Below are 19,113 nucleotides of genomic sequence, written 5' to 3'. Positions count from 1 at the left end.
TCTTGCTGCTGACTGCGTTTTAAAATTGGATTATCCGACACATTTCAACCTTTCTTTAATAATTTTTATAGTCTGTTTTGCATGCTCACATTCTTGACAACTCAAGAGGAAAGGAAAAGATAGATCTTCCTCCCTTGCTTTGCTTTTCAGTTCCCAAAATTTTTGTGATGTTAATAGAGTATACTTGAAATTCTGTTGCAGTAGGTTTGTTCCAGTTCATTTGCAGTTATTGTATTGTGGTGAGAGAAAACCTTAGTATTTTGTTAGTGTATGCTTTTACCAGGAGAATGTGGGAATGTTCTTTATAAATGAAAAATTACATTTTTTCCCCTGAACAATTGATAGCAACTTTGTTTAGCCCATTAATACTTAGCAAACTGCTGTATTCATCCCAGTTGCTGAATGAATTTGTCTTGTGCTTAGATTCCCTCCCTCCAAGTTTATGTGTGGTATCCATTAGGGGGTCTTCCACTGATAGGAGGCATCCTTCAGTGGAATGGGGAAGGAGACTATTTTCAGTAATTTCCTCTTCTCCAAAATCTGATCTGGAAGGTTGAGGGACCCTTGAGAGCAGATTGGAGAGCTATGGGGGCAGGGGAAGAATGTCTGAAAATTGTCTTCCTCCCCAGTGGAGAAACACCAATGGGATATTATTACCTTATGTGGTTACAGATTCCTTAAAATGTCTGAGGAACGGTAGCAAACCATTAAGTGAGTACGAGTCTGTTCCACTTCCTAAATGTTTGGAAACAATGACGCAGCTTCCGATTGGCTGCAGGAAGCTCCTGCGGACAATCAGGAGCTGTGGAAGCTGCACCAGACAATTGGGTTCCAAAGAACTTTCGTAAACCAGAATACTCGCTTCCGGGTTTGCGGCATTCGGGAGCCAAAATGTATGAGTGCCAAGGTATGACTGTAGGTATGACTGTAGTTGAACAGGGTATGTCAGAATAACTTGCCAAACATCATTCTGGGTGAGTCCAACAGACCCTTGTGATCTGTTGATTTGTGTTTTGGAGAGGAGATGATAGAAGGCAGCATTTGCCAACTTAGTGCCCTCCAGATTTATTGCACTATAATTCCCATCGAGCCCAGCAAGAGCCAGGTTGGCAAAGACAGATGAATGTGCTAAACTGGCTTACAATGTATCGTAATTGAAGAATCCATTTTAGAACAATAAAATCATTGACAGACTCTTAACTTTGGGTTGGGGAAAACACTATGGAGAACAATCTCCTCATCTGTGTACCTCATCAACCTCTTTTCCAGACAAACAAACTCAAATCTATGCTACTAAAAAGTTGTTTATAGCAGCCAATATTCTTATGTGTAATATATATGTATACTTCCCATACTCATATACAGTGGTGCCCCGCAAGACGAACGCCTCGCAAGACGGAAAACCCGCTAGACAAAAGGGTTTTCCGTTTTGGAGGCGCTTCGCAAAACGAATTTCCCTATGGGCTTGCTTTGCAAGACGAAATGTCTTGCGAGTTCCTGCGGGTTTTACCCCCTTCCCCCCCCCTTTTCCTAAGCCGCTAAGCCGCTTATCAGCTGATCCACTGATAAGCCGCTTATCAGCGGATCCGCTAAAAGCCACTAAACTGCTAATAGCGCTAATCCGCTAAGCTGTCAATGGGCTTGCTTCGCAAGACGAAGAAACCGCTATACAAAGAGCCTCACGGAACGGATTAATTTCGTCTTGCGAGGCACCACTGTACTGATAAAGATATGACCTAAAAATCTGTGGCATCAGCAAATCAAGCACTGACCTGTTTTTATATATGAGGCAATTGTTAACTTTGTTAAAACAATTAATTTTTTACTAGTATATTTGAGTTTTTGCAGTCCTGGCATTTTAAAGAATAATTAATCTCCTCATATAGGATCGAGGTGATGAATTTACTTACACTGGGAGCGGTGGAAGAGATCTGTCCGGCAATAAAAGGATTGGAGAACATTCATTTGATCAAACTTTGACACACATGAACAGGTAAGCTGTGCCACATTCTTACATTAAAAGGAGAAAATAAGTTGACTCTCCCGCAACTATGCGCTGAATGTTATCATGAACTATTCATACAATTTTTTTCCTCTAGAATAGAGAAAACACTCCAGTGAACCTGTTTATTTGCTGAAATTTGATTATTATTAATCTAGATACTCTGTGATTTTCCAGTGGTTTGACTCCACCCCCAGAAATGCACTCCATTGTTTTTTGAGACAGACAGATGCCTCCATCTTTTTAAAATTGGATTGCATTAATTGCGTCTTTATTTTTCTTTACTAATACAGGCAACCCCCAATTTGGTGCAGGGGTTGCGTTTCTGGCCCTCGTGTGCATCGATGGAGCACTCATAAGGCCACCCTGTTATGCCCCATTCTGTTCCGCCCCCATTTTGCCCTCCTCTGGGTCCAAAAAGGACCCATGCGTCGATGGTCATGCGTCAATTGAGCATGCACAAAATGCTCACCGCCTGTATGCTATATTAATATGGTTTTGTTGGTTTAAATGTTACTTTTTACTTCTTAGTTACATTTGTGAGCCACTATGAGCTCAGCTTTATTGTTGACAAAGTGGCATATAAATACTAAAACAAATCAGAATCAAATCCTAAGCATACCCTGCAAGACGTGCCCTGCAAGACGAATGCCTCGCAAGACGGAAAACCCGCTAGACGAAAGGGTTTTCCGTTTTGGAGGTGCTTCACAAAACGAATTTCCTATGGGCTTGCTTCACAAGACGAAAATGTCTTGCGAGTTCCTGCGGGTTCCCCCCCCCTTTTTCTAAGCCGCTAAGCCGCTTATCAGCTGATCCGCTAAGCCACTTATCAGCTGATCCGCTAAGCCGCTTATCCGCTAAACCGCTTATCAGCTGATCCGCTAAGCCGCTAATAGCGCTTATCCGCTAAGCCGCTAATGGGCTTGCTTTGCAAGACGAAAAAACCACAAGATGTAGAGACTCGCGGAATGGATTCTTTTCGTCTTGCGAGGCACCACTGTATTTACTTGGGAGCAAGCAGTGATGGGAGCAGGCAGATTCTAGAATTAATTTTCATTGACTAATAATAATGAAATTTACATGGGAAAGTATTTGGTTTGCATGGGAATGTTTTCTTACGCCTTAGAGCAGGGGTAGTCAACCTTTTTATACCTACCGCCACTAATGCATCTTTCTTGATGGTAAAATTTCCTTACCACCCACCAGTGCTCGATGGAAGGAGGATTCAGCTTGTGCTGTAGAACCCCCTACCGCCCACCTAGAATCCTGAAACACCCACTAGTGGGCGGTAGGGACCAGATTGACAACCCCTGCCTTAGATGGTGGCCTGGTAATTTAACTTAGTTTTTATATGTTACTTGTATCTGCTTTTGGATTATATTCAGTGTAGCATTAAGCAGTTCCATCAGCACAATAATTTTTTTCTTGTGCAATGGAATGTTCTCCTCGCCCTGGGGTGTCCCTTATATCTGTTTTGCAAACACCCCAAACCCTCCAGGTGCATGCAGGGGGAAATCCTGTTGTGCCGGCATTATGTCAATAATTCTTAACTTCAGCTTGAATAAAATGCTTTATCTTCTGCATCCCATGGAAAATTAACTTGAAATAGCTGAGTAAGATATTTGCTTGTTCTCTTAATACTTGAGGAAGCATTATGTCTTATGTTTTTTGTTGTTTTCATTTTCAGGGCACTGGCGCTAAATTGTGATGCCCCCCTGGATGACAAAAATGGAGCCGAGTCTAAAAAGTGGAGAGCTGGTAAGCCAGTCCGAGTGGTTCGCAGCTCAAAGGGCCGAAGGATCAGCAAATATGCCCCTGAAGAAGGCAACAGATACGATGGCATTTATAAAGTGCGTATTTTCCTACTTTAACGTTTCTTGCCTTAAAAAAGAGCAAAGCATTTTGAGTTTTAGGGAAAATTATTGTAATGGTTCTAGGGGTTGCTCGTGCGTAAGTCAGCGCCACGCTTGGCTGGGGTACCTGGGTAAACCCTTTCTGTCCGGACAGCCACCCATCCGTGGCTGTCTCAATCGCTGGCAGAATCCGTCAGTGGGCGTTTCTTGAACTTCTTCCAGCAAAGAAGCTCTTTGATGCCTAGTCTCCGCCTACTCTCCCTGCGTGGAAGCCTTCTGCGCAGGGAGGGTGTGGGCAGCGGAGGACCCGTGCTCTCCCCGCTGGTCTCTGGCGAGGAGTCATGGAGCCCCCTCGCCGATTCCCCCATCTGCCCCCCTTCTCCACTGGTGCTACGCTGATTTCCTTCCCCAGCAGATGGGCTGCTTCTCTCCCTCCCGGGACGCTCTCCGGAATCCCTCTGGAGCCCTCCCTCTCCCTCTGGCTCCAATGGCAGTTCCCTGACAATTATCTTGGGTTGCACAACTGGCTTTCCTGTCCCCCTGCCTCAACTTCTGCACTTCCTTGTATTCCCTGGAAAGCCTCTCCAGAGAGTCAGGGAATCTTCCTGAAAAATTTGTCCTCTTATTGGCCCACAGGGCACATACAGCAGTTAAGCTGTTTATGCACATTAGGTGTGCATTGCTGTCTCAGGAAGTCTCATACAGGATAGTGCAGATTATGAGAAATGATAGAAATAGAGTCAGATCTAGGCATCAACTTGCATTTTCAGAAAGCACCATTTTATCTTAAAACTGATGAATACATAGAGGTGACATTTATTAAACTTATTATAATAAATGGGGGGAGTGGAGGGATTTAATTGGACAGGCCTTCAGACTGTGGAAGATAAAACATAACAGTGATAGGAACTTTTATCATTTAGGTGGTGAAATACTGGCCTGAAATTGGAAAATGTGGATTCTTAGTTTGGCGCTATCTTCTGAGAAGAGATGATGCTGAACCTGCCCCATGGACCTCAGAAGGAATGGAAAGGTCAAAGAAATTGGGCTTGAGTGTACAGGTTAGAACGTCAAGTTACTGTAGTTCTAAAAAGTTTTTTTTGAAACATAACTGTTACAACATCTATGTTAGAGAAACTCTGCACTCTCTTGAAAATCTCTGGTAGCCAGCTTCATTAAGATCAACTTTGAAGATGTTAAGGCAGCTAGTTAAAACAAGATGATTTATTCTTTCCTCTCTAATCTTTATTGAACAGGTTTTAGAAGCCTGAAATAGGCCCATACCTTATTTCATATTGCATGTGATCAAGTGTGTAGTCATGTTCATATCATTTGGTCACATTTGGATTCCTAGACAGGTTGATAAAATTTAAGAAATGGTAAACAGCTGCCATTCCCCTAATGAAAGTCAAAAGCAAAAGAGTTAGCTACAGCCCAGAGGTCTGTCTGTCTGTTTTTTGTCCCAGGGTAGGAATCTTAAAGCAAGGTCCAGCTTATGCCCTTGTGACAGATCTTTTTTGTGAGTCAGTTGCGCAGGTGCCTGCTCCTTACATTCTGTGCCCTAATTTTAAGTTAGTTTGGTTTTAAAAATGATGTCATTCTGGACATTGTTAAGATACTTTTCAGACCTGATGTTCTTCTTTTGCAGTACCCGGAAGGCTATTTGGAAGCTATGGCGAGTAAAGAAAAGAAGGATAAAGTAAAAAAGCAACCTACGAAACAGGAGCCAACAGAACAGAGCAACGGAAATCAGAAAAGACTGATTGATGATGGTATGGTAGCAGGAGGAAGGGGAATTAACTTACTAGGCTCTCTGTTTTCAAAGAAGTAAGGGCTAGTGGCCAAGCATCATTGCTTGTTCCCCCATCTACTTCATTGGCATCAGTTTATTGGTGAGCCAAGGTGGTGGTTGAGCTCTGTTCAGAGAAAGAAGGCATTTAGGAGTGGTCATGTCAGCAGTCTGAACATCTCACACTGCAAGTTAACACTAGATGGAACACCAGGTCAACTTTCGAAATATAAATTTGCCAGAAAAGGATCCAGAGAGTTATAACATGAGAACGGGCCTTCTCTGTGGTGGCTCCCCATTTGTGGAATGCTCTCCCCAGAGAAGCAAGCCCATAGGAAATTCGTTTTGCGAAGCACCTCCAAAACGGAAAACTCTTTCGTCTTGCGAGGCATTCGTCTTGCGGGGCACCACTGTATTTTAGTCTATGAACCACCCTGAGATATGAAGGGTGGTGTATAAATCTAACTAATAATAATAAAAGCTAGAAGCTGGAAAAAAATGTTGTAGTGTTCTACTGTTAGTTTCCCAGACAGCCACTCCCTCTCCATAATACTCCAGCTGGTTTTCTGTGTCTCTCTCGCCACCGCCTTCAAAGAATCAGTCAGCATTCTGTTCCCTCTGAGAATGCCCATTCCTTGTTGGACTATGTAGGAGTTCAGAGTTTTTTCTGAAGATTTCCCCCCTATAGAACCTGGGGCTCACCCAAACCTGCAGATGCCTCCGTATTTTGTGTGGATGGTACCATTTTGGCATCATAAGGATGCACACCTGGGTTCCTATGGGTCTATGATCTATGTTTGTGTGACAGGGAGTGCTGTAGTCTCGCTTTGGTTTTTATGTGGTGCACCTGAAAGCAGTCCCACATGAAACCACGCAGCCTCTGAAAGAAAAGCTGCTTGCTGCAGCCCCGTCTTTCAGACACATTGACTTCAAATTGGGACAGCTGGTGTTCACTGCCTAACACAATGGTTCATGGCAGCCAAATTTTGTCTTAATGGGACCTGCTTGAGTTTGGCCCCAGAAAAAGTACATTGTAGGGGGGGAAATAGGGTAGATATTTTGCCAGAATGTAGGTGCCAAATATGAAGCTGAAGAAAAAAATAAAGTGAACATTGTACAGTCTACAATGTTTTTAGTGTCTGTGTGTGTGTGTGTGTGTGTGTGTGTGTGTGTGTGTGTGTGTGTGTATATATATATATATATATATATATATAATCATTGCATTTTCCAGAATACAGCTGAATGGGAAGAATTTTTATCATTTCCTCACTAAGTCACCCCAGGATTATAATGCTTTTTCATTATTTTTCAGAAGGAATTGAGGAACCTACAAACGTGGCCAAAGTCATGAAGATGGAAGATGGAGGGAAAGGAGACGGCGGCAAAGGAGAAGCTTTCCAGCTCACTCAGCAACAGCAGTGGTTGATTCAGGAAGATTCACCGAACCAGAAGCTGTGGGATGAAGTTCTCGCTTCTCTTAAGGAAGGACCAGTATGTTTTCTTAGAGTAACTCACATTCTGCATTTTAACCTTTCTTGCAGTGACAAGAAGGGATCAATATGTATAGCACATTTATTGAAGTAGAAGGTATGTTTGTGCTTAGTTTAACCACATAACATTCTGCTCTTTGTAGAATGTAGGAGTTACTTTACAGGAATAAGACCTTTTTATGAAGAGGTGATTTATTTTAAACAACCAAGATGAAGGATTTGCTTGATGCATGCAGCCTAGAATTTCATTGTGTAACTTATTTTTCTCTTATCTTGCCATAGAACTTTTTGAAGAAACTGGAACAATCTTTTATGTGTGTCTGCTGCCAGGAGCTGGTATACCAACCAGTGACCACAGAGTGCCTCCACAATGTCTGTAAAGTAAGTAGCACCGTAGTGATGTTTCCTCTTGATCTTGGAACCATTGGTTCTATTGGAAAGCAAGTCACCAGCATTTTAAACTCACTCTGTTCCTTCCTTGAAAGAGGTACAAGACCAGGGGTTGGCAGAAAGTAGATCGGGGTATACTGGTAGATCCTTGAGTAATTAGCATTAGATCATCAATGACTTCTGACTCCCGGCTGTTTAACAGTAGCAGCAACTTTTTTCTGCATATTGGCTACTGAAGTAATGTTGGGGGTTGGGATACAGAAAACAAATTCCTGGACTAAGATACTTATAATTAAAGAACGAGACACTTTTCAGTGTATGTCCACCTGGAATTTCCAAGTTCACCAGCTGCAGCCCTGAAAAGTGGTAGCTTAGAGAAAGTAGGACAAAGTAGGTCTGCTCACCCCTGAACTGGCACAGTTTTACATTGCAACTAAAAACGAGATGAGTTATTTTTCATTTTGACTGAACGAAGTAGGTAAAGGATATCAGTTACTTTTCCCGTACATAGGCTGGATCTATTTCAGAGTCCCCATGGGCAGAGATTTAAGCACATTCTTATCTCTTCCATTGAAATCAAGATAACTTTGGCAGAATTGTGCCTTGTAAAAATTATTTGTCCTAATGTTCATAATTTTGACTTGGTTTTTTGGAGAGCGTATAAACAACTCTTTAAATGTTGGTAGGGGTCACATTCACAAAATCCATTTAAACTATAGAATGCTAGAAGGAACAAAGAGAAATGCCTTTTTGATCCAACAGAGGGTACATTTCTCTCATCTTTGAGCTCTATGGGAAAATGACAAAACCACCAACATCATTTATGAATTGCTTCCAATTTCGCTTCTCAAAGTGATTTCACAAAACAAATATAAAACAATTGTATATGTAAATGAACCCTAGCTAATAGGACCAGTGGTCAGGGATGATAGGAGTTGTAGTCCCAAAACATCTGGAGGGCTGAGTTTGCCTATGCCTGGCCTAAACTAATGTTAAAACTCCATTGTTAATTAGGGCTGCCAAAGTGAGTTTAGGAGAGTACCGGGATTCATTTTAAGCAGGGCTGGTAAAGGATGAATGCAGCAAACACTAAGCCCCAAAGCAGGTAAAAGAGAATTTTCACACATTATGGGAAGGCGGGGAAACCACACAATTCCACATCCTGACCCCACTCACTAACCTAGATTTCATTGTTAAACATTTGCAAAAAGACCACTACTGAGCACCTGGTATTTGAGTGCTTGTAGTAGCCAAGATTTTTGTCTGCCAAGGATAGGGCACCTGGGAATGTTATTCCATGTGCCATAGCTCCTGGCTGTTTAGAAAGTACTTGTAAGCTTTTTAAAAAATCATGAGAGAACATAGCTTTGCCTGTAACAAATGTAGAGCCATTCACCAGCATTTGTGTACAAGTTAGTTTAGTTTTACTGAAAGTTGTGATCTAGATCGTTCTTTGCACAAGACACTTTTGTGTATGATGGCACAGGGAACTGTGGTTAGTTTAAAAACTTCCAGGTGAATACTTCCGATACTCTCCTTGGTTGTATAAAACTGTGATCGACTATTCTGTCTGAAGCAGGCTGCACAACAAATTAGGGCTCAACATACATTAGTGCTACTGATTTTGCAAATGTTTAAACAGAATTCATTTATAACATATGACAGACTACTGCTAGAAAAATAATGGACTACCTTTATGCAGAAAAATAGCACAGTACCAATCCCTCATAACATAACTGGTATATTTATTTAGCATATTCCGGTAGCCCTGTTATGTTTTTGTCAGTTGATGTGATCTCAGGAAAAGGCTTTCTGTAAACACAGAAAGCCCAAAAGTCTATTTTTGGCACTTAGCTGATATTTCATTTTTTTGTGAACCATATTTTAAGTTGCGTCCTAAACATATTCCTTATCATTCTGTAACATAGAGCTGTTTACAGCGCTCCTTTAGAGCTGAAGTCTTCACCTGCCCTGCTTGCCGACACGACCTTGGAAAGGGCTACACCATGGTTCCCAACAAAATACTGCAGACACTACTTGACCAGTTCTTCCCTGGTTACAGCAAAGGACGATGATACGAGTTCAGTTCTCAGTATACTTCTCTTAATGACTTACAGACTGTACAAAGAGAAGAAACCAGGAAAATTCAAAAGTGGACCAGCTGGCTTGAGCGCAGTTCATATGACTGTCACATTGTGGAGCGGCTAACTCAACCTTCTTTCCCATTTTGCAATCTTTTTTGTGTAGTGAGAACTTCACATTCTCAGCTGACTTTCAACACTGAAGGTAGTTTTGGACAGATGACAACAAGGGAGGGGGAATACAAGCCTTGGCTCTGACTGGCCACAACAGTGGATGCTTCAGATTGTTTTTTGTAACTACCTCAGATGGAGGAAAACAAATTGTGGGGAATTTTAAGAGCGCGTCAGATGAAGTTCAGCTACACACTGCCTCCTGAATATTAGTTTGCCTGGTCCATGCAGTTTGATTTTAAAACAAGAAAACAGCACTTAAGCCAGTTTTTAATTACAGAACATCAAATTCCGTGGTGTGCATAATCTTTTTGTGCGTGTGCATTTCCTGCCATTATGCTGTTTTTCTTTTGCAAGAACAGGCTTTTAGTCTATTTTTGTGAGCGTCATTGTGCTCTTGTATCTTATGCAAGTTGACTACTAATGACTGAGAACAATATGAATGCATTGTTGCTGTTAATGTAAAGTGATTTGTGTTTTTTGCACTTAAAGAGGGTATTCAAAACACTCTAGTTGTGTAAAAACTATTTCATATGAAACAAGCCACTTTTGTATTAGGTAAAACTGTATGCTTTTAGTAGGTCTTGTATCAGTGGCAATACATCTTACACAGCATTGAGAGCAGTGCTAGCTTGGAGAGGGCTCAAATCGCTTCATATTGTGATCTGAAATTTTATATACAGTATATTCCTCTTCCCCAATATACCTTATTAAATATTTTATGATTCATAAAGTGTTAGTTTGTATTTTGCAGCCATAAGACAGTGTTTCCTGGAAGATGGCTGAATGTATATTTGAAAACTTTTGATAACAAGGTGTTTGGTCTCGGGTTTAATATCTTTGGGCAATTTGCATTAGAAAGCTATATTATACAAAACATTTTTTAAAGACCTTAGTTGTGGAGAAATTGGCCTTCTGCATTTTTTTTGTTTGTTGGCAGAAAGCCAAACTCACTGGGTTTTTGCAGAATGCTATCTCAAAGGGGGGGGGGGATTCACAAATATACTACCCCAAGCCTCACCTGGTATCTTGGGTAGAACACAATGCATTGTAGAAGCACCCCTTCCCGTTAATGCAAGCATAGAATACACTATAAATAGTTCACAAAAGCACATAACAAAATACCACACACTTTCAGAAAATCTTGTTTTAAATGAGACTTTGAAATCAGGTTTCAAAAGCTATTACAACCTCTAGATTTTATTGGAATGCTACCACAGGGAGTTTAAAAAAGAAAAAACGACATTATCAACAGTAGAAGCAATATATAAATTTAATTAATACAAACTACAAAAGTATATAGCCACAATCTAATACAAAGTGAGGTACAGAGGAGCTTACTTTCCTTTGTTTCAGCATATTGTGGGCTCTGTCTTTCAGTTCATACAAAGTGAATGACTATAATTTTAGCCACCAAACAGCCTGAGCCCAAAAAAGAATCCCACAGTATAGGCGTTATTCAAAATAAACTGGGATTGCTCTCTATCACAGAAGTATTATCAGGGCCCAGTTTAACAATAACAAAAAGGGTTCTATTTTTACACATACTGTTCTATGTTTAGCGCTCCTCAACACAGGAAAGCAGCCTTGGTCCTGAATTGATCAAAGAGTGTTAAATCAAGGCCACTTCAGCATGAACTGCTGTGGAAACTGAGGCACTGCATCAAGTCAGTTTGTTTCCACCTAAAGTATATTTACATAGCTGCACAGAAATTTAATCAACAGTATGGAGATTACAAAAATATACACCGTATAAAAAAAATGGTTCACTGGGCAGAAGAGCCCATCCTTCCTGAAGCATAGCAAGGGAGGTCGAGCCTGGTCACCTCAAAAGGAACAGGGTAAGGCATGGGGAGACTGACCCTAAGATGATGCTCTCTTCTGTTCAGCAAAAGGAGACTCGTAGACTTCCATGGGCGGGCAGGTACAAACCAGATGTTGATCTCCATAGATGTCGTCGATTCGAGCAATTGTGGGCCAGAATTTATTTTCAGGTCTTACAAATGGCTAAAGTGGGAGAAAAATATCCAGTAGGTAATTTTTAAATTGCCGACAATTAGCAGACAATATTCTATGGTACATTAAAGAGTAATGGGCATACTGCAGCATGTACAAGAGGCAATAGCCAGCTTCATTAGGTACTATAAGAGCTGTTGTGCACTGGCTGGTTTATCCTTCAAAGCCTGAAGTTTTAGAAGTTGGGTGAAATTAGTTCCATGTTTCAACTCATGAAAGGAGTTTGAGCCAGTTGCTAATTTTAGCCCCATGGAGTATCTCAAACTGCTTTGATGCCCCCAAGTTTCAAAATGACAGAAGTGACAAAGGATACACTTTGTGAATTCAACATAACTAATGTGTTTGGTATCAGGGTTCTGCTGCCTGCTGTAAGGAATGATTTCTTTCTGAGACCAATGGAAAGATCCCTCAGAATAATTTAAGCATTATAAAATGTGAGGTAGTTATCCACTAACTGCCACATAAGTTCAGGGTTCCATCATAACATTAGCCATAAATAACCAATAGTTCAAGGTCTTTACATTTCTGTTTTAACCTACTTATGTTATCCTCACCAAATTCCAGTTAGAGGATAACGTTTTCTGGCTCCAAGCTACCTTTGTATTTAACTTACAGGACCTCTTTCAAATCAGCATCAGCTGAGAAGGCAGATAATTACAAAGGCTATAGCAGGAAGGAAGAGGCAGCTTAATCCTAGCCTTTATGCCATCTCTTTTTGGCAAATCTGATGTACCTTTCTTTTTAAGGTTGGCTGACAAGGTTCCTAATGTTTTCCAGTAGTAATGCTGTCTAATAAAACTGGCTGCTCAAATGAAAATGAGGAAAGCTTCCCATGTTAACTCATTACTTACCAATGGAAAAACAGCTACTTCTCTGGAGTAAGGACGGTCCCAGTTAGGAGCAGCAATGCAGGTCAAGGTATGTGGTGACATCTAAGTTAAAGTATACAAAATAATAATATAATTCAATTCAGTAATAATATAAATACTCAAACAGTAGTAATAGACTCAGCTAAGAGAAAGATCTGCTAAGTTCCACTGAAATCAATAACCAACAAAAACCAACAAATGAGTCCTATTGGTTTCAGTAAGATGTGACTAAGACTAGCTCTCTGAATGGGGAACAGTGAATCAGGTTTTCTAGCAGATGCTGTTAAAAATCAAGTGGAGCCACATGCCTATAATATATTGCAGTAGGAGGAGTACAGGGCCTATACCATGAGACACAACAGCTAGAATAATAATAATAATATAATAATAATAATAATAATATAATAACTTATTATTTATACCCCGCCCATCTGGCTGGGCTTCCCCAGCCACTCTGGGCGGCTTTCAAAAGAATATTAAAATACTGTGATACATCAAACATTAAAAGCTTCCCTAAACAGGGCTGCCTTCAGATGTCTTTTAGAAGTCTGGTAGTTGTTCTCTTTGACATCTGGTGGGAGGGCGTTCCACAGGGTGGGTGCCACTACCGAGAAGGCCCTCTGCCTGGTTCCCTGTAACTTGGGTTCTTGCAGTGAGGGAACTGCCAGAAGGCCCTCGGTGCTGGACCTCAGTGTCCGGGTAGAACGATGGGGGTGGAGACACTCCTTCAGATATACTGGACTGAGGCTAGAAATAGAATAAATGCTGGCTTTTGCCTTTTTCTGCGCTAAACTGCAGAGTCCTGGGGACTTCAGCATCAATCGTAGGCAATTTACTTCAAAACAATCTTGATGAAGAGCAACTGCTACAAATAATTAAATAAACCCTGCTCTCACCTTTAATGGGTTAACTCGAGAATCCATTCTTCCTTCCTCTATATCGGCAATTTCTTGTCGAATGTTGATCATTGCATCACAAAATCTGTCTAACTCTGCCTTGTCTTCAGACTCTGTTGGTTCAATCATCAGAGTACCTGCCACTGGCCAGGACATCGTTGGAGCGTGGAATCCTAGCAAACACAACATTCTTTTATTGTACTACCTTTCCAACAGACCAGGACCCTAAGCAAAGTCTAAACAACATGTTTTCAGAGTTCAAGGAACACTCTTCGGTATTACATATTCTTCCTCGCTACATACAGCAAGGCCATTTACAATGCCCAGTTACTGACCAACTGGGGGGGGGGGCAGTTATTTTAAGCACAGTCGTCTCTCTCCTTATGTATTCTCAGCTTGCAGCAGTTGCATAAACCCAAATGTCAAATTTGTGGACATCCATAATCATGTTCTCCCGATCGCCTGACTCCCCACCAAACCAGGAGAGAATTCAGACATGTCCAGTGGGAGGGTAAATGGTAAAAAACAAGTGGCTCTCAATTTTGCCTGATGGCAGGAGCCCACATGGTGCTGGATGAGCTGGTTAAACAGCTTTCATAATTCTTACCACCACAGGATTCAATCCTACATTTTAATTGTGATAAAAGACAGGAGGGAACGTTGCCCATTTGACAACTCACCATAATCCTGAAGCCGTTTAGCGACATCCACAGCGTCAATATTTGCTGTCTTCTTGAAAGGTCGGGTGTCCAAAATAAATTCATGAGCTACATAACCTGCGTATGAAAATTTTATTCTAAAATTTATATTTGTAGAAAAATAAAATGTGACCACAAAGTAGCTTTCAGTATCCATAACTCAGGTGCGTTATTCCTGTACATCAACTTCCAAGCTCTTTGTCTTGCCAGGGTTTAAAATAAGTATAGTTTGCAGGAACCGCTGTGTGTCACCAGCATACTGATGACAGTTTGCTCCATATCCCATAATGACCACCCCCAACAGCTTCCTACGGACGCTTAGGAGTGCTGGGTACCAAATAGTGCTCTCTGACACCCCAGAAAATAAATGCCGTCTGATTGAGAGTACCCAGTGGGGGTTACCTTTGAGCATAGGACTGGGAATTCTGAACTGAAAACTGAAGCAGAATGGGGGTTTTAAAAATTCTGAATTAGTTAATCCAGAACACTTCATTTTTAGCTACACCCACTGCTGGATTGTGCCCTCTCCAACAGATTACCATGACTGAATTTGATCCTTGACAGGGAAAAAGCACCCCTGATTAAAGCACAGTGCAGTGAGAGAGTACACGACACAGCTCTAACAATTTGTAGGGAGGGGGCACGCACATATATTATTGAGGAGAAGCAGACAAGTCCACAGCTGCTCCTACAGCTTTGGAGAATATCCTCTTAGGAGGATGAATTCATCCACAAACGCCTTTTAGCCCATATTATTTAGATTGCTAGTGGGCCAATACTCTTTGTCAGGAGGCTGGGATAGTGGGTGCAACAGGATGACTCCCCAGCCTGGTTTAGATGCAATGATGGCTATTTTGCATAAGATTAGTTGCAACAACTCAAAACAATAGTTTTGCATTTCACTGCTGCTGAACTCCAGGCTTTATTACACCTAACAACCAAGGTTCATGCTCCACACATTTGATGTAGCGGACTCTCATTCACAAAAGACTGTCCCAGAATTGTCAGCCTTTAAGGTACCATAAGACTTGGCAACAGACTAATCCAGCAACCTCTCTGCAAATAAACATTTGTTTGTAGTTATATTCACAAGCTTTTAGCGTATTGAGCTTCCTGCCCGCCCCCGCCCCCATGTGTGCTGAAGGAGATCAGATGATTTTACTTCCAAATTCCTTGCGGTCACTCTGCAGGAAGGGAGTAGGGAAGGATTACATGAGCCTGAGACTTGTCCAGGCTCTCTTCATAATTATAAAACAGTTTATCGTGACCTTCAAACAAGGCTAGTGACAAAGGAAAGGACGGAGAGGCAGTAACACAAAAGCTTAGTACAGCACAAGGTTGTGTAAGCGCCAGTATGATCAGCTACCCTGCTGGACAGATCTTTCCTGAAATGAAGGGACAGAATTATGCAATTCTTTCAACTGGAGGGAGGGGATGGTCTCCACTGTTGCCATGGATCAGTCAGAAAGCAGGAGCAAAGACCCATCAGGGTAGGATTAAAAAGGATGCTTGCTATTCCAACACATTTTGGACCCAACTGATCCTTCTTCAGAGAAATACAATCAATTATCAACTCTCTTTTTTAAGTCTAATAGCTTTGTACGCCTTGTTTATTTTGAGATTTATATTTGATAGACCATTCCATATTTTCGGGGTTTCCTATTTTTATTGCACTTTCTGTGTTATGGATTAATTAGTCTGCATACTGGAATTATTCACCTTATTTGCTTGGATGGATTTTCCAAAAGAGAAAAGTTACTTCTGCAACACTATTTATTTTGCCTCCTGGTCGAACTGCGATTTAAATTTATTTATTTTGTATGCTGCCCTTCATCCAAAGATCTCAGGGCATAAAAATACAAATAAAAACACAAATTACATAATGAAAACAAAAACAAAGCAAACCAATAACCCTCCACTCCTCATTTTTGGTGTGTACCACTGTCTCCTGGGACTATGGACAACTTCATGTTAGGCTGAAATACTTGCCTCTGGCTCCTTTAAAAAGGACTTTGTAGTGCTTCTCTAGTCTCTTTGCCATGTAGTTAGCATTTAATATTGCAATCTCTGATGCATGCTTGAGACCTTTTCCTCCCATCATCTGAAGGGACAAAGAGCCAACAATAAGAACATGTAGGTTAAGCAATTATTCACAGAGCCTGCTATGCACACTTCTTCAGATGTATCGGATTCTAGAAAAATAAAGGGAACCTCTGCCAGAGTGCATGGAAATGCCATTCAAAGCAGCGGTACCTATTTATCTACTTGCACTGATGTGCTTTCAAACTGCTAGGTTGGCAGGAACTGGGGCAGAGCAACAGGAGCTCACCCCGTCATGGGGATTCAAACTGCTGACCTTCTGATCGGCAAACCCGAGAGGCTCAGTGGTTTAGACCACAGTGCCACCTGCGTCCCAGTTATACCTTGATATAAGCCCAGGAAATAGGCAATATAGCACTGGACCCCCAAGGAGCAGCACTGATGGTTCCCAGTGGGCTGGAATCCTTATCATGCTGCAATGCAATGACAGGGTGGCTAGGCAGGAAAGGAGCCAAATGCTTCTTCCTAAAATGGAACCAAAAAAAGAGAAAAGGATTTAGAAATAAAACTCTCTCCCACTGCACCATTGCCATCGTGTTAAAACTAGCTTACGACTTTTATGAAGTCATCTTAACGTTAGTCCTATATACAGTGGCAATGTTCCACTTAATGTAATCCCTCCATAAAATAAAGGTTCTTTAAATCAACAAAATAATCCTTAAATAAAACATCAAAGGCTCATAAGGAATCAAGCTTTCCATCTTTCTATCCATAGACAGTCATCATTAGTGAGGCTATGTACTGCCATATTCCATATCTATAGCACTGGACTACTTAAAATATCAATTAGTGGGGGGAATTCTCTTGCTACGAGAGCTAGATACGTACACTCCAATTGGTCCCATTCCAGGTCCTCCCCCCCCATGAGGAATGCAGAAGGTTTTGTGGAGATTTAAATGAGAGACATCTGAGCCATAGTCTCCAGGACGGCACAGACCAACCTATCAAAGGAAGGAGAACACAAAGTTTCAAAAACCAAAGAGAAGGGATTAGAGGGCTAAACAAATGAGATTATTTAGTTTTTCAGAATCAAGTCTGCTGATGAAAAGAATTAAGATTCTTTTAAAAACAGAAGTTTGCTGTTGCTAAAAAAAAATCAACAAAACAAAGATTAGCATATAGCTCTACCTTATATATGTGAAGCTGTAACTAAATTTCAGTATTTATTTTACCTAAAACAAAACTTGTAAAATGTAGTTTTAGATTTTATGGAAAGGTTAGAGACAAGATTCTTGACTTTTTTAAATAACAAGATTCATAGTGTGGTTAATTATGTCCAGTCAATTATTATTCATTATTAAAGTGGTACAAAATATCACTTTTAAAATTTATTTTTAAGCACAATTCACAAATTCAGTCAGGGGTCTGCATTAACAGAAGGAGTCTATAAACTGGATTTCCCACCTGAGCATTCATGTTTGCTCCATCCAGGTAAACCTGGGCTCCATGTTTGTGAATCAAGTCACAGACATCACTGATATCCTCTTCAAAGACACCATTGGTCGATGGGTATGTGATCATGATAGCTGCCAGGTTTTCCTTGTGTTTATCCACCTTCAGAAAGGAGGAAAAATAGACCAAAAAATTGTCAGGGAGAGATCAAGGAAATCAGAGCATTTATAGCAGGGGTAGCCACAGAAATTGCTTAGAAGGTACTTGGACATTTTGTTCCATAACTTTATTTCTATGCAGGCAAGCAGGCTAGAGACTCACTTTCATTGAAAAATGAAAACTCAGAACCTGGGCTACCTCCAGAAGCAACAGGTTGGTGACCTCGATTTACAGTCTTCCCTTCAGACAATGCTCTATTGCAGCAAACACTTCATTGCTGCAGTTGCTTATCATCTGCTCTTTCATGTTATCTGGTTTCCACTCAAATTGTAGCAAATAAGAGGGAAAATAACCTGACTCTCAAAATAAGATAGGCTATCGCACATGTTAACAACTGAAGCTACACATTTAAGATTTGCATAATATTTTGCCAAAAGAAGAAGAAGATAGGCACAGCTTCCTTTTCTATGCAATTTTATATGCCCATTGAAAATTAAAGAGTTTTTAGCCGAAGCTTATAATACCATAATGCATTCAAAAGAAGGGTGAGCAACTCACCATAGCCTTAAGATGAATGATATCGATGCTTCCGTTTTTATCCACTTCTACTGGCTGAATCTTCATTCCTGCCATCTGAGCACTGGCTGGGTTAGTGCCATGGGCAGATTTAGGAATGAGACAAACCTTAACAGGGGGAAAAGTTAAGAGAGTGTCAACCTTGCAAAAGCCAACTAAAGGTACATTTTGCAGCCCTCTGAACTCTCTTCAGGTGTTCAGTTTGATCACATGAAGGGAAAAGAGGGAGAATTCTGAATGTGGGAGAATTCTGCCCCTCCAGGAAGCTGTGCATGCCAGGGGCACCCCCCCCCCCCAGGAAATGCCATCTGAGTTAGTCTGGCAGGCGCTGCTTTATTACTACGTGCAAGTTAGTAAATGAAAAATGGTGGCACTTTAGACAGCGGTGCTTCGCAACCCCACAGAAAGTGAGAGGAAAAGAAACTGCAATAAATTATGGATGATAAATATTTCTGAATGGGGGAGTCATCAGATCTAAAAAGATGCCTATTCTGCAGCAAAAGCTGAATCAAATAGTATGTCGCTAATTCATTGACTGTGGGAAGAAGAAAACAGACATCTCCTTCCTTCATAGATTCAGGTAGGTAGCCGTGTTGGTCTGATGCAGACAAAAAAATAATAATTAAAAAAT

The 19,113-nt window shown here is 41.1% G+C and overlaps 2 protein-coding genes across 2 annotated transcripts in view; one reads left to right on the top strand and one right to left on the bottom strand.

Annotated features, from left to right (window-relative positions):
* Positions 1-10,509, top strand: part of UHRF2 (ubiquitin like with PHD and ring finger domains 2) — a 52,027-nt gene extending 41,518 nt beyond the window's left edge. Inside the window, exons 10-16 of the mRNA XM_079959325.1 lie at positions 1,887-1,993; positions 3,690-3,852; positions 4,779-4,916; positions 5,504-5,627; positions 6,957-7,135; positions 7,417-7,515; positions 9,453-10,509. Of these exons, the coding sequence (XP_079815451.1) occupies positions 1,887-1,993; positions 3,690-3,852; positions 4,779-4,916; positions 5,504-5,627; positions 6,957-7,135; positions 7,417-7,515; positions 9,453-9,599 (957 nt within the window). The 3' untranslated portion in view covers positions 9,600-10,509. The remainder of the gene's footprint in view (positions 1-1,886; positions 1,994-3,689; positions 3,853-4,778; positions 4,917-5,503; positions 5,628-6,956; positions 7,136-7,416; positions 7,516-9,452) is intronic.
* Positions 10,510-10,908: 399 nt separating this feature from the next.
* The window catches only part of GLDC (glycine decarboxylase), a 36,298-nt gene continuing 28,093 nt past the window's right edge, over positions 10,909-19,113 (bottom strand). The window contains exons 17-25 of the mRNA XM_079959236.1: positions 18,465-18,590; positions 17,760-17,909; positions 17,184-17,296; positions 16,679-16,820; positions 16,245-16,356; positions 14,238-14,333; positions 13,558-13,730; positions 12,644-12,724; positions 10,909-11,783 (exon numbers count right to left, since the gene is read on the bottom strand). Coding sequence (XP_079815362.1) covers positions 11,640-11,783; positions 12,644-12,724; positions 13,558-13,730; positions 14,238-14,333; positions 16,245-16,356; positions 16,679-16,820; positions 17,184-17,296; positions 17,760-17,909; positions 18,465-18,590 — 1,137 coding nt within the window. The 3' untranslated portion in view covers positions 10,909-11,639. The remainder of the gene's footprint in view (positions 11,784-12,643; positions 12,725-13,557; positions 13,731-14,237; positions 14,334-16,244; positions 16,357-16,678; positions 16,821-17,183; positions 17,297-17,759; positions 17,910-18,464; positions 18,591-19,113) is intronic.

This window comes from Podarcis cretensis (assembly GCF_951804945.1).
Source record: "Podarcis cretensis genome assembly, chromosome: 17".
NCBI classification, from domain to species: domain Eukaryota; kingdom Metazoa; phylum Chordata; class Lepidosauria; order Squamata; family Lacertidae; genus Podarcis; species Podarcis cretensis.
Note: the sequence above shows the minus strand (reverse complement) of the source record. Positions and strands in the feature narration are given on the sequence as shown.